The sequence below is a fragment of the Meles meles genome, chromosome 6 (genome assembly GCF_922984935.1).
Source record: "Meles meles chromosome 6, mMelMel3.1 paternal haplotype, whole genome shotgun sequence".
Classification (NCBI taxonomy): Eukaryota; Metazoa; Chordata; class Mammalia; order Carnivora; family Mustelidae; genus Meles; species Meles meles.
Genome location: NC_060071.1, coordinates 5,321,903 through 5,337,309, shown reverse-complemented (window position 1 = coordinate 5,337,309; position 15,407 = coordinate 5,321,903). Strand labels below are relative to the sequence as shown.

The 15,407-nt window shown below is 47.0% G+C and overlaps 1 protein-coding gene across 1 annotated transcript in view; it reads right to left on the bottom strand.

Moving 5' to 3' along the window:
• Positions 1 to 442: 442 nt before the first annotated feature.
• The window catches only part of IQGAP1 (IQ motif containing GTPase activating protein 1), a 103,685-nt gene continuing 88,720 nt past the window's right edge, over positions 443 to 15,407 (bottom strand). Inside the window, exons 32-38 of the mRNA XM_046007996.1 lie at positions 14,992 to 15,127; positions 14,510 to 14,597; positions 11,731 to 11,943; positions 10,621 to 10,787; positions 8,034 to 8,156; positions 4,407 to 4,515; positions 443 to 2,748 (exon numbers count right to left, since the gene is read on the bottom strand). Coding sequence (XP_045863952.1) covers positions 2,635 to 2,748; positions 4,407 to 4,515; positions 8,034 to 8,156; positions 10,621 to 10,787; positions 11,731 to 11,943; positions 14,510 to 14,597; positions 14,992 to 15,127 — 950 coding nt within the window. The 3' untranslated portion in view covers positions 443 to 2,634. The remainder of the gene's footprint in view (positions 2,749 to 4,406; positions 4,516 to 8,033; positions 8,157 to 10,620; positions 10,788 to 11,730; positions 11,944 to 14,509; positions 14,598 to 14,991; positions 15,128 to 15,407) is intronic.

The following is a 15,407-nucleotide window of genomic DNA, read 5'->3' as shown; positions in this document are numbered from 1 at the left end:
CCTGAGGCCTTACTTAAAAGGAAGCACCCCCTCTCCTCCCATTCGTTGTTTACTCTTTCCATGTGCAGCTTCCCCAGGTCCTCTCTGGTGACTTCCCCCGAGGGAACTGGGGTGCTGCTGCTCCTAAGAGATCAGATGCTGTAGCGGTTTTAAACATCCCGCTGTCAGCTCACCAGCGGTGGGAGGACGTGTGCTCTCCCCACCCCGATCTCTTTCTCTGGGGAGGCTACTTGGAGCAGATGACACCTAAAAAAGGCTAACCTCCCAGGCTAAACCTCGCTTTGCGGTGATTCAGTGAACCGGTAGCCAACTTGGGTTGGCTGCCAGAAGGCTGGCAAGTGGGTTGTTTTCTGTTGTGGTTTTCAATCATTAAATCTCGCTCTGGTCGACTCTGTTGAACAGGAACTGCTAACAATGAAACTGAGAAAAATAAACACAAACATGAACAAATGACCTTTTATTTCATACAGAGATACAAAGGCAATTGTGTGCGGCGATCTGATGGGCCGTTGGAATGGCTGGAAGCAAATTCACGAGAAATGTCACCATAGCCGGTGGAAGAGAAGGTCAGAGGCGGAGGGACGAGACGGAGAAGGTGGCGGCTAATAATTCGGAGGCCGAAGGGCTACGTGGCGTCAACGCTGCGATGTGCGCTCCTCTGGACGCCTCCCCTGCGATCCGAACCGCAGTAGCGCTACCCCGCGGCCACCAAAATGTTGAAGTGCGTTTTGCACTTTGCATTAGGAGCTGCATCAAGGGAACTACAATCCTTGCGAATCATCCAAACACCGCATTTTACTAAAGGAGCCGTAAACTCTGCTCGCGCTCTGCCGCGGAGGCCCAGCGGGCCTCTGGGATGGGTCTCCTGTTAAGGTGAAAGGGTTGATCCTTTGGTTGGTCCCAGTTTTTGAGGTGATGCTACTCTCATAGCATCTGCTTTTGAGCTGAGGCAAATATTCACTGAAAAATGATCTTCGGAAATACAGGATAAAGCCAGGTCAAGCTGGTGGCCCGCCACACCTCACCTCTTCCTGGCTGGGGTGCGCGAAAAGACGCAGGCAACTCGCATTTGCACGGCGGTGGACCTGACTGAGCAAACGGTCTCTCGGGAAAAACATGTCTCAACGCTTACATGTGTAACAGGGACACATCACATGATTTGTTATTAACGAAACAGTTTATTGGTTTCCAATATACATCAATAAATTTTCAAATGTAAGTTTATTTTGTTAAACTTTATGTTTTATGATAAAAGAATACTGAACCAAAACATCAGAGAAAACGGAGGCTCAGTAGCATGATTTCCAACATATTTTCCTGGATAAACAGTTGTTTGTTTGTTTTCTAAGTATATGACTTTTTATGTAATAACAAAAGCTTCTGAAGCTCAAAGTTTAGAACTGAATTGTTTTTGACTAAATCCAAAAAAATGGGAGCTCATAAAATAAAGGCACGGCAGGCATGGGTAGCAAGAGAAGGGAAAAAAGTGGGAAAAAGCAATCTTAATACCAAGTTTATGTCCATTGGCTGGTTTTGTTTGTTTTTGTTCCGGTCTATTTAAGGCAGAATTACGTCCCTGCAACCCTGCAGATAAATCCTAGTGTTGTAGCTATATAAGAAAGTTCTAAGAGTTCAGATATACAAATAAGCCAATTTTTAAAAACCCTTTTCTTACAGTATTCTAAAGGCTTTTAAAGCATTATACAAATCTTCTGAATTCCTATCACCACATTTCAAGAAGTAAATCTACACTTTAATAAGGCACTCTTGAGATATAAAACAGTTTTAAAGACAATTACACTCTACGCTAGGGCTGACCCATCCGTGCCCCAGGGACAGGGCTGAGGGGACCGCCTTCGGGAATGGAGCCTCCTTCCGCACACCGGCACAGAAAAGCAGGCCCGGCGGACGGTCGTGACAGCCCCGCCCCCGCCGCGGGGTGTTATCAGTGGGGTCCCCCACCCCTGACAGGAGCTACACCGACAGCGCTGCTCACATTTAACGGTGATTTTGAAAGCCGTCTCTGCCTTTGCTGGAAATGTTTCCTTTGAGCCCAGAACAGGGGCTTCTGTGAGCTCCTGTGCGTAAAGGAAATCAGAATGGAAGAGAACCAAGGAGCCCCTGGATCCCTTCATTTGACCGACGGGATGGAAACATACAGGAACTTCACCTTTAACTGACGAGCTAGCGACTGGAGATGACCTGACATTCGAGCTGTGTGCCTTCCAGCGTGTCATTGGTGCCGAGCGCGCCCACTTCCAAATAATAAGAATTCAAGTCCCACCAGCCCTGTTGCTAATTCACACAAACACCAACGCCTACAAGAGGGTCATGCAGCCTCTCAGCCTGTACCAACCAAGAGGGATTTTCGCGGAGCGTCCGCTCCTTCCTAAGTGACGGAAGGAAAGGAAAGAACAAGAGGGTCAGACTAAGCCTGAAATACAATTTCACTATGAAAAAGGGCAGAAGTCCCATTAGAGCGGGAGGGGTGAAGAGGGTGGTGTTGGGAGTGTATCAAGTTGAGGCTCTGTTGGGGGCTGGGTCTTTGCTTCCTGTGAGGAAAGAAGGACCCGAGAAAGGGAACCGTGAGGAGCTTCTTTCCTTCATCCTTCTGGGCGGGCGGCAACAGATCAATTACTTCCCGTAGAACTTTTTGTTGAGGAGGAAGATCAGAAGGTTGACATTTACTTTAGCTCTATTAAATAATTTCATGACCGCGACGCCTTCATACTGTAGCTGCAGCAGGTCCTGTTCAAAGAAACATGTGGACCGTCACACATGCCTGTGGCACGAGACGAGACGCAAGGTAGGGAGGAGGGACCCAGAAGGAATGAGGAAAGACAGACCGGAAGTTGGGTGAGAAAGGAGTGCCCCACGACAGAACCGTCCCCGGCACAAGACCCCTGAGAGCCCGAGGAGCAGGGCACACTGCTCAACAGAACGTCCTGGTCCATTGGGAGTTAAGAAGTCACGTGGTTCATATCAAAATGCACAAAACCGGGAAAGAAAAAGCAGCACGTTCATTCAACATACAGACTTCCTATTTCAGAAGCGACAACAACGTGTCTCCAGTTTGTCTAAGTGATGGGTCACCTGCAGAAGGTGAAGGCATTTCAATCTACGATAAACACACGCGTCACTAAAACCAGGACACGGCCACTCGGGTCGTCGCGATGGGGTCTGCTACAGTCTTACTTCCTACCTCACGTGAGAAAGCTTTTATGTTCTGAAGGCAAGGGGGGAAGTGTCTACTATGTATGAGTTCCACACGGGGTAAGCACATCAGACAGTGTCTCTCTAAGTCCTGATAAAAGTCTTAGAGGTGTGATTATCCCAAGTTTAAAGACGAAGCTTAAAGATGGCGCTTAAAGACAGAGCGGATCTGGACCTGAGTAAAGCCCCTGCTGCTCCCGCTGCCGCCCACTGTCCGGAGCACCTCTGGGAAGTGAGCGGTCTCACCCGTGAACTTCAGAAGAGAGGCAGGCGATGAGAGAGCAAGAATCAGAGTGCTTGAAAGAACCCCCAAGTTCAAGTTCCACCTGTTCAGCTTCTGGAAAAATCCTAGGGGCTCCATGAGAACGAAGGCCCTGGTGGGTCTCCCAATCCTCACTCCATATTTAATGCCCCTGTGCGTGGACGAGCATGCCGCCCGAGGTGGGCTGGTGGGCCCGCACAGCCCCGGGGAGCCTGAAGGCCTGACGGGGTCTCCTTTCATGGAAGCACCTGGACTGTGCACCATGGAATCATGGAATCACTGAGAAGGCAACGAAGATACACTACAGTCCTTATGGAGCTCACAGTGTGGGGAGCACTGGTCAGAGTGGTAACATGTATAGAGGAAGAAAGGACAAGGACTTGGGGGAAGGGGGAGGTCAGCAGGTGCAGGCCAGCGGTGTAAAGCAGGGAGAAGGGAACGGGGCTGACAAGGACAGAGCCCGGGAGGCCTCGAGGTACCTGGGGCTTTGCTAAGGTGTAAAACCTAGAGATACTGCAGAATAAGAATTAGCTGATATTATGTTATAAAATGATTCGCTGCAAAGTTCTTCCTGAATTTAAAATGGGATTCAGTTTACAAAGATGCAATTTGCACACAGCATGTCAGAAATACAGCCTTAAGCCCCTACATCAAATCAGGATGAGAGAAAACATTTCAAGCTACTGAAAAGCAGGAAGCAGAAGCTTCAGACAAAAGCTTGGAGAAGACGTCCCAGTCTGCAGAGCTGTCCGGGACTGCAGACCATGGCAGAAGCACAGCAGCCCTCGCTCCTTCCCCGGCTGCATGCGGCCCGGCTCGCTGCGGGTGTGGACAGCCGTCCCCGACCCAGTTCCTTTTCACCTACTCTCCTGCCTGGCTGAGAACAAGCACCTCACATCAGAGCTTTCGGTTCTGCGTGGTGGGTACCCACCTGATAATGCAACATAAACGTCTCCATCTGAACGCCCATGAACTTGGCTTTCACTTCAAAGTCTCCGACTTCTTCTGTTGGACTGATTTCAAAGATAACATTCTTAAACCTGTTGAAACATAACATCATAAGGGTGTGATTTTTACGTTCTCGTATAAAAATATTTTACGAAATGTAGAAAGGAGATTAACAATCTTCAAGGGGCACGGGGGTGGCTCAGTCAGTTAAGTGTCTGCCTCAGGGTCCTGGGATCGAGCCCCCTGTCGGGCTCCCGGCTTGGCGGGGAGTCTGCTTCTTCCTCTTCTTTTGCCCTTCCCCCCTCTCATGTTCCCCCTAATAAATAAAATTTACAAAAAAATCTTCAAGAGTGAAAAGGGGTACAAACTAAAGGTCCGAAGTATTTCCACGGGTGAAGCAGGGAGGGGCCGCCACTCTAAGGGCCACACGCTTGGAGACCTCGGGAGAGGCCGCAACCTCTGCCTGCAGCCCTCGCGTTCACGGCAAGAGGGACCACTGAGGACAGCCACGAAGGCCTCCGAAGGGATGACGTCACACCAATTCTCTTGGCCTTCCCTGTGACCACTGCTAAAATCTAATGATGAAAGCATAATCAAGAGGAAACTAGATGGGAAAGAGAGGGAGGAAGGGTGCGTGTGTGAATGCACGCGTGTTTGAGGATTGCAAGGAGTGCGTAAGGAAACTAAAAGGGGTAAGAACAAGAAGAGCCATGAGGGGAGCTGCCCTAGATATCAAGGCACTGGGTACCCAGTACCACCAAAGATACACTGCTATTTCCTGAAAATATTTAAGGTATCATTCATTCTCAACGTGTTACGAATTGGCTTGGATTTTTTTTTTTTTTTTTTTTTTTTTACATGAGCTTGTAAATTTTATGGCAACAGGAGAAGGTGTTGTCCCCCAGATGATAAAAGTACATCACCCCAGATTTCTAGCACTCAACTACGGAGAAAACTTATCTCCCAGAAACAGAGCTGAGAACCATGAATGATGCAAAAGAGGCCACGGAGAAGCTACGAGAGAGGTCACAAAGTCCACGCACAAGAACACGAGCATCTGATTCAACAAGAGGTCCTCACTGGTCACTCCTTGAAGGTACTTCCTGTGATAATTTTACTTTAACCAGTTTGCTTTGTTATCTTTTTTTAAAGATTTTATTTATTTATTTGTCAGAGAGAGCACAAGCAAGGGAGCAGCAGGCAGAGGGAGAAGCAGGCTCCCTCTGCTTTAGGTTTTCTGATCTGAAGTCACATATATTCATTGTCGAACTTTGGAAATTGGTAAAGTATGAAGAAAAAGAAAAGGCACCTATAATTTCACAAGCTAAAGACAACCTCTAAAATACTTAGTGTATGTTCTTCTGTGCCTCTGTTCACATAAAGTTTATCTAACCACCCACTTACTTATCTACCTATTTTTTTTTTTTAGCATAAGTTATAAATATAGTCCTGTAACCCATCTTCCCTCTGGTAACATTTTGAGAGTTTTTCACATTCTTTGAAAGCATCCTTTTTAATGGCCACGCAATATTGCAAGTTAGAGTTAAAATTTAACCATTCACCTACTGTACAACACTTAAGTTGATTTTACTGTTTACATTACACTTGTGGTACACGTTTATATGTAAATCTTTCGTTTTTACCTCTGATTGTTTTTTTATGACAGATGCCTCAAAATGGAATTTCTGGTCAGAGTATTAATTTTTTTCATTATAAAAACCATAAGACAGGTGCCTGGGTGGCTCAGTTGTTGAGCATCTGCCTTTGGCTCAGGTCATGGTCCTGGGGTCTTGGCATTGGGCTCCCTGCTCAGCGGGGAATCTGCTTCTCCCTCTCCCACTCCCCCTGCTTGTGTTCCCTCTCTCGCTGTGTCTCCTTCTGCCAAATAAAATCTTAAAAACAAAAATGAAAAACCACAAGACATAAAATTTACCATCTTAACTATTTTTAAGTGTATAGTTTAGTGTATCGTATGTATATATATGTACATACATACGTATATACATATGCATATACACACATACACATATACAATGGAATATTACGCAGCCATCAAAAAGGAAATCTTGCCATTTGCAACGACGTGGTTGAAACTAGAGGGTATTAAACCAAGTGAAATAAGTCAACCAGAGAAAGACAATTATCATATGATCTCACTTATAATGAGGAATTTGAGAGGCAGGGTGGGGGGGTTGTAGGGAGAAGAGAGGAAAAAATGAAGTAAGACAAAACCAAAGAGGGAGACAAACCATAAGAGACTATTAATCTCAGGAAACAAACTGAGGGTTGCTGGAGGGAAGTATTCTGAAGGGATGCCATCACGGGAATTCTCTTGGCCTTCCCCATGGGCACTGCTGAAATCTAACAATAGACTGGGTGGGATGCGGTGGCTGAGTGATGGACATTGGGTAGAGTTTGTGTTGTAATGAGCACTGGGTATTATATAAGACTGAAGAATCACAGCCCTGTACCCCTGAAACAAGTAATACATTATATGTTAACTTAAAAAATAGTAATTAATAATAATACATAGATACTTTTCCGTGTTTTTGAATTCAGTAGTTAAAGAACTGTATCCCATTTTAAAACTTCTAAGTTTTAGAGTCTGGTTGAGTTTGCACGTGTATTTGTGTTTCTGAATCATGGCATACTATCTGTATTTTCTCCAGTCATTTTTCTGTTGGGGACCTTGGTCCTTTTGAGGTTTTTTTTTGGTGTTGAGCACTTTATGTATTTTTTGAGTTTGTCTCATATTTATATCTCTTCCCTTCTTTTTGTCATTATTTTCTACTGTTCAAATGTCATCTACTTTTTTTGCCTGTCTTTCTTCTTTTTAATTTGCTGTTAAAGGCTTTGAAACCAGGTTACAGGGACACCTCGCTGGCTCGGTCAGTTAGGCATTTGCCTTTGGCTCAGGTCATGATCTCAGGGTCTTGGGATCGAGCCCCACATTGGGATTCCTGGTTAGTGGGAAGCCTGTTCTCCCTCTCCGTCTTCTTTTGCCCTTCCCCTGCTGCTTGTGCTCTCTGACAAATAAAATCAAATAAATAAAATGAGAAAAATTAAAGTTTCATCTCAAACAAACCTGTTGTTTTACCAGACTCAAAATCAGCAAGCTCAGCTGCAAGAGGTCACAGGGCCAGCTGAGTCGGTACATGACAATGCCTGCTAATGACAGCCAGGCCAGGTTCAGGAACCATGTCGACAGCAAGCTGGCACATCCCAGGAAAAAGAAGGAGGGTAATCCCCTGATTCCCCGTCTCAAGTGGAATAAAGTAAACTCCTCTTCTTGTTATTCTTATCAGTTCTTGGCTTAGGCACCAGAGAATAAGAAATGGCATTCTCCTTTAAAAAGGAAAGGTTAAGATGGGGCCCACACAGCAGGTACGAACACAGCCTGGGGCAAATATTCCACAACAAAGGAGAAGAAATACTTTCCCTTCTATGACAGACAAATTAACTCTGACTATTAGGCCTAGTGCTGTCCTAAACAGATATATAAGTAGATAGAACATACAAAAATGACCAACCCCGTAACAGAAATAAAGGCAGTAAGATAAAGAGGTGATAAAGTCAACATATAAGACAAAGTAAAAAAGTAAATACTCACTGGTTCACTTGTAGGTCCTCGATTTCCAGAAGCACTCCTTTTTCATGTAGTCTTGCTGCCGTGTATTTCAGAGAAATCTTTTTACTCTTCTTTCCTTTCATTTCCCTAGGCTTCTTGGAGACCCTGTAAAAAAAAAAAAAAAAAAAAAAAATCACACCATTATCACTTTCTTTTTCTTTTTCTTTTTTTAAAAGATTTTATTCATTTATTTGACAGAGAGATCACATGTAGGCAGAGAGGCAGGCAGGGTGGGGGTGGGGAAGCAGGCTCCCCGCTGAGCAGAGAGCCCAATGTGGGGCTTGATCCCAGAACCCTGGGATCATAACCTGAGCTGAAAGCAGAGGCTCAACCCACTGAGCCACCCAGGTGCCCCCCATTATCTGTCTGTAACTGTGTACTACAAGTCTGTCGATAGCTCAAGGATATGAGGTCAGAAAACGAACTTCCCATACACCAGCCTAAGTAACATACTGATTCTTTTTTTTTTTTTTTTTTTTTAAGATTTTATTTATTTGACAGAGAGAGATCACAAGTAGGCAGAGAGGTAGGCAGAGAGAGAGGGAAGCAGGCTCCCTTCAGAGCAGAGAGCCAGACGTGGGACTCGATCCCAGGACCCTGAGATCATGACCTGAGCCGAAGGCAGCGGCTTAAACCACTGAGCCACCCAGGCGCCCCTAACATACTGATTCTAAAATGGCAAGTAAGAATTAGGATTAACCTGAGCAATCTCTGCAGAGGAAACATCACTAAATTGCTTTGCCTTTAATTGTACTTGCAAATCCACCAAGAATTTAACACCATGAATTTAACCTTTTAGCACTAACATGAAGGAACTATACTAAACCTCAGGGGAGTCCCTGTAAGCCCTGTGCCCTCGAGGGGCAAAAATAAATATATCTCAGAATTAGTAATGTTTAGAAGACTTTAAACCAGTACAGCAAATACAGAGGAATGGGGACAAGTAAAGAGAAACACACCTTAGGAGGCTATTGGGATAATCAAGGTAAGAAGTGATTTTTCAAAAATAAACATGGGAAGACTAGAGATCCCTGAGAACTGGGATTTGGGGCTCCCACAGAAGGCCCTCAAGAGATGGGGTGGGAATGCTGGTACAGGAGTTAAAGGGAGTAACCACCATAGAAGGCAACTGAAAGAGCTATAGAAATTACAACTGTACAAAATCTTTGCCAGTGATTCCACATCTAGGAATTTATCCTCAAAAATATGCCCACATCTGCAAAATAACCTAGGTACAAGAGGTTCTGGTATTTGGTGCAGAATTTTTTTTTTTTATTTTATTTATTTGACAGAGAGAAATCACAGCTAGGCAGAGAGGCAGACAGAGAGAGAGGAGGAAGCAGGTTCCCTGCGGAGCAGAGAGCCCGATGCGGGGCTCGATCCCAGGACCCTGGGATCATGACCTGAGCCGAAGGCAGAGGCTTTAACCCACTGAGCCACCAGGCGCCCCTGGTGCAGAATTTTTTTAAGTAAATAACTAGAAACAACACAAGTGTCTACCATTACAGACCTGAGTACATCAATTGCTGTGTCTCTGTACGCAATGGGGTACCACAGAGCCATTCTGTCTGCTTAGAATGCCTACAAGCAACGAAGACCCTGTGGCAACAAGCACATCTAGTGCCTGGATTTTGGTCTCTAAACACCACTCTTCATTAGAAAGCACCAGGAATGTTTGGAGAAATGGCTAATTCCAAGCCTGAGGAGGGGAAAGTACAAGTTGAACCAGAACACCTGTGTCTATATGAAGTCAAGAAGTGCTCAAAGAATGATGGGGAAAGGCCAAAAGGTCACAGGTACCAGCCCCGCAAGCTGGGTTGGGTGGGCCTGATGTTCATCCCTGCCTTACCTCGGTCTTCCAGGGGGGGAAAGAGAGAGCCAGAGTGTAGGCAGAAGACTAAGGAAGCCAGAGAAGGGGAGCTCATGTGGCAAAATGCCAAAAATAGGTGAAGGGTACATATTGCTCTCTTCTCTCAACCTTTCTGAAGTTGGAAAATTCTTAATCTGAAAACTGAGAAGTACAAAATAAACTAACCCTAGTTAGCAGTGCAAGTAGAACTTGGACCTACCACCCCATCTCTCTGGGTCCTCAGTTTCCCTCCCTATAAGATGGGTGTGTAGCTAATTGTCACCAGAGCCAGCTGGGAAAAAGCTGGGGTCCAGGATCCTGGCCCCAGGAGGTGTAGAGAGAGGCCAGGGGATTGAAATCTCTATCATATCCCTTAAGTGATTTTGAGGCACAGCAGGTTTGGGGAGCACTAACTAACCCCCTTCCATGATTCTTTCATTTCTAGGGCCAAGAAGATATTTTAGAACCAGGGATGTTTGGAAATAATCACTTTGAAGTCCCCCTCCATTATTTATTTACATCACACAATAACAAATGGAACTAGGTAATCATGCAAACAATCAGAAGCAAAACCAAGAATCAAGAATCAAAAAATAAACACACATGTTTTAAGTAAGAACTTCCAAGGTCACTTCAGTTGCCTCTATTTCTTTTTCCCCTGACGCTGATTCTTTAAAAAAAAAAAAGTATATATATATATATATATACACACACACTCACTTGCCCTTGCTGGCCAAGTTATCCAAGCAGGTTTTGATATAGCTTTTGTAGTAATCCACCTGCTCTCCGTAGAAAGTGGCCTTCGAGTTCAGAGCCGCGTACGTTTGTTGCAATTTCACCAGCTCGGCCTTCCTTCTCTGTCTGTATCTCCGCTGATTCCGAATGTCCTAAGACACAATTTTCAAAATTAGGAAAATGATGGTAGGTGTCACATGCTTCTCAAATCATCATGGCAGAGCTTAACTGCTCGCGTGATCGCACCTTCTTAGCAGGCAGCAATTTTTAAAGATTTTATTTATTGATTAGAGAGAGAGTGTGAGCACACGCACAAATAAGCCAGGGGAGGGGAGAGGGGCAGAGGGCAGAGGGAGAAGCAGACTCCCTGCTGCTCCATCCCGACCAAATGATCATGAGCTGAGCCAAAGGCAGATGCTTAACCGACTGAGCCACCCAGGTGTCCCAACGACAGCAATTTATGTTCAAAAATTAGCAAAGAAATTCAGATCTCATTAATCTTTTTCCCTGTCTATATTTTCCCCATCTGTATTACAGTCAGGGAAATATGTTACTTTTACAGAGTTCTATGTTCTTAAAATTTGCTTGCAAAGCTGATTTAACCTCTTAAATACGGTGTCAGGAGTGGGAAGAAAATACCATCTTACTGTATCAGTTAGCAAGCTCCCTAGTGAGCGTGGTCCTGCCTTACCGGGCCAGCAGTGCGCTAGCCCACACTCTGGGCCACACCAGAGCCCCTTACTTGGGAGGACTGACACAAATCAAGGATTTCATGACCCACTGGATGTGAATTTATGTGTCACAGCAGCCATTAAAAATCTGGAGGACTTCCTTAAGGCCAAAGACAAATCGAGGCACAGGAAGCTCTAATTAGGGTCTCTCCCTAGTGACATGGGCCATGGTACCGGTAAGTCATTAAAGGGCAGGCAAAGTCCCTGTGCTGGAGAAGCTGACAACAAGCCCTCAGAGAAGAGGTCCCTGACCTGCCTGTGTACCAAAGGCACGCTGTCCTCCGAACGGCTATGGTCACCTTACAAGTCGCTAAGACAGGCTTGCGCAAGGCCAGGCCGCCCCTGCCCCTGCCGCATGCAGTACCTTGGCAATGTCATTGATCAGCTCCTGGTATCTGTTCTTTGGGTCCACTGTCCCAAGCTCCGTGAGCTTCTTCAAGCCTGACTGGATCTTCTCCTTCTTCTCCTGGAGGGTGAGGTTGCTGTCTTCCTTTATGAATTTGGACTTTTTCATCTTGTCGGGAGTTTTGGCGTCACGAATAGCGCGCCTCTGCATGGCCCTCTGATGTTCTGCTTCCTACAGACACAGAGAAGAGAAAGAAGTTGCTGGCAAGTTCAGCACATAACCCAAAACCCGAGTCTACAGAGCATATCCACACCCGATTTATACAGCTCTGACAGTTCATTCTGGAAACAGAGGGAACAAACCTGCCCTCTGACAATGGACAGAGAAACCACATGGAGCACGGGCTCGCTGAAGTCACACGGCCTCCTGGGACTTCTGTCCTGGACTCTCACATACGTTAGGAGACTGGGCTCCAGTGCTACAAAATCCGTTTTTTTCCTGTCACACTTTGAGACATGGGAGCCACTTAATTTTCCCTGAAACACAGCTTCGCCCTTGGGTGAACGTTATAACCACACCAAGGTGATACCAGTGCTCAGTTGATGCTTTTTGCCACCTTGGCCAGGCTGGATCGCCCTGAAGGCCTCCCTCTGCTTTCAAGCATGCTGCAAATGCCAGTGTCTAGAGAATGAAAGACCTTCCCGTGACTCTTCTTAGCCAGTCAACATCCAACGTTTGCCCATTATGTCTCTGCCTGACATGATCCACCCCACTAATCTGTTTTTCTGGTGCTTTCTTCCTTCTTGGCTCCCTGCAGTCTGGCTTCTGCATCTCTACTCTCGTGCGCAACTACCACCCCTCATTCGTACCCTCTGCACTTTCTCCCTGCCCTAGGCATGGCTTTGGTACCTCCAAGGGACCCGTGGCAGCTTCTCTCCAATTGTTCATTCTCAAAACCTCACTCATCAGATCTATGCGGACAGATCTCACGTCTCTGCGGTTAAGCCTCTGGTACCGCATTCTGAGCTGTTTGTACCGGGATCCTCCCATTTGGAACCGCTTGTGACTCCTCCCAAACTGGAGCAACTCCCTCTCCCAGAATGCCCCTTCCTCCTGCTGTCCAGACCAGTCCGCATCGCACACGACGAAAGGCATAAACCCTGAAGTCAGAGGGAGTCTGATCTGAGATTGGTTCTGCTTCGACACGCGGATGACCGTGGGCCAGTTATGTGACCTCTGAGGGTCTCAGACTCCTCGACTGTAACAAGAGGATGAAAAGACTCACCTCACAGGGGTAGTGGGAGGACATGAAAGAACACAGGTGAGAGGACCACACTAACAGCAGGCTCTCATTAAAGATGGGGTCTGCCTTCCCTCCCATCAAACAAGCTGCAGTGGTTGGTTCTGATTCTCTTCTCGTCCCTCCCACACATCTAGTCAGTAATCAATCATAGCAGGTAAGAGCTACTTCATTAAAAAGAGTGGTTTTCAAGGAGTCCTGGGTGCTGCGGAAGGGACACCCAAAGGCACCCAGAACCCTGAGGGCGGGGCTGCAAGGGCTCCATTCCCGGTGCTGCCGGAGCAGCTCCTGTTTTTCTCCTGTTTCATATTCGTGCTTCCGAGTAAACTCTCTCTAACAAAAAGGATACTTATGCTCAACATTTCAAACAAATGACCTATTCTTCACATTCTACAAATGCAAAAGAGGGAACTTAGACAGGAAGTGCCTAATCCACCCCTTCCCATCACTGAGCCCCCCCCAACCAGCGGGGCTGGACTTGATCCCACAGCTCGACTACTGTCTGCTGTGAGAGTAGTAAATGGTCCCAGGGTTACACAAGTCCTTTACTCTGCATCTGTCCAGTGCTAAGCAGGGGTTCGACTTCATTTGTTCTCTGGTCTCACTCCTCCCTGCTCACCCTCACCCACGTCTCCATTCTAGAAATGTCAGACCGACTATATCAGGCCCTTCCCTCCCTCATGCCTCTGTTTGTGTGGACTCTCCTGCCCAAGACGCCTCTTGTCTACGCGCACACCCAGTCCCATCCGCGCCTCCTGAGTGTGGCTCAAGTTCCACGTCTTTTAACGCTTTGCTCCTCGCTGGCCTATTTCCTGAGCTTCGGGTATTTTTTTTTTTTTTAAAGATTTTATTTATTTATTTGAAAGACAGAAATTACAAGTAGGCAGAGAGGCAGGCAGAGAGAGAGAGGAGGAAGCAGGCTCCCTGCCGAGCAGAGAGCCCGATGTGGGGCTCGATCCCAGGACTCTGGGATCATGACCTGAGCCGAAGGCAGAGGCTTTAACCCACTGAGCCACCCAGGCACCCTGAGCTTCGGGTATTTTTATAGCCAACATCAAAGTCAATTTTTAATGGTTTTCCAAGTATTTCAGATCTGTATGCCACATTTCTCCAACTAGATCATGAGTTCAGTAAGTTTAGGAGCTACACTCTGAAATTTTCTTCTATCTACCAAGGCACTTAACAAAATTCTAATGATGCAATAATATTCAATCGATTATTAGACAGATTTGCCGACTCCGTTCAGTTAACTGAACCCACACACAGACTGCACACGATGAGCCATGAGCCTTGTGCCCTGAGAGCGGCTGCCGCTCGACGTGGGAGCCAACAACTTTCTCAGCAGGCCCCAATCACCACCTTGCCCCGGTCATCCGACGGCTCATGGACGGGATCCCTGTGTTCTGGGCCGCCCGCAGGGAAGCGTCTCCTGGGATCCGGGCCCCACCCCCTCTGGCACGGATCACCGGAGCTCCTGTGCCCCTTGTTAAATTTCACCTGTTCACTGGTGGCTGGGGTTTCCAGGATTTCCGTCAAGGTCTCGCCTGGCTGGAACCGGATGACGTCCACAATTAAACGTTTCGTGCTGAAAGGAGATGGGGGGAGAGCGTCACCGTCACCAGGTCTCCCACGTTCCCTTGACTGGAGCTAAGCGGCAGCACACACGCCGCCTCACACAGGTCCCGCCGGGCAGCTGCCAGCACAAGGCACTCGAGGCCCCAGGCTTGTTCACGCGACGACAGCGCGGGTACCAGGCTGAGGATTTCTCAGGTGTGAGTTTCACCTCAGCCTCTTATTAGCAACTGAGGCAGGTAAGCTCTGTGCCGAGTGTAACAGATAAGGGGGGCCGGAATCACGACAGGCTTAAAAGGTCTCGGGGATGGTTTTGGGGATGAACAAGTGGACGTGTCCGCCAAGGCCAAGGCACCACTGCGCTGCGTCTACCTCCTCCTTCCCGCTCCCGACACTCCCGCACTCACTTCAGCAGGATGGTCCGAGCGTCCATTTCTGCATTCTCATCGCCAGGCACGTCGAACTTGTTGGTCAGCGTGAGGGACACTTCTGTCTTAGCCAGCGCCTCCTTATTGGGGTCATTTAAATTGCCAGCACTCTCGCCTGCAGTATGGGGAGAGGAGAGAGGATCAGCATAACAAAGAGAGGAGACCCTGGAGGGGAGATGTTAATACTTGAATGCCCGCCTAAGGAGGTAGGAATGCCAGCCTAAGGGGCCTAAGGAGATGCGTGAATAAGCCAGCACTTCCGCTGCGGCAAGGACACCCTCTTGCTGAGAAATAAAGAAACTAAAGGCCAAATGGCAAAAGCGAAGGATCCATAATAACAATTTCATAAATGCTAACAAGTCATTTCAGTCATTGTAATATGACAAATCTCTAAG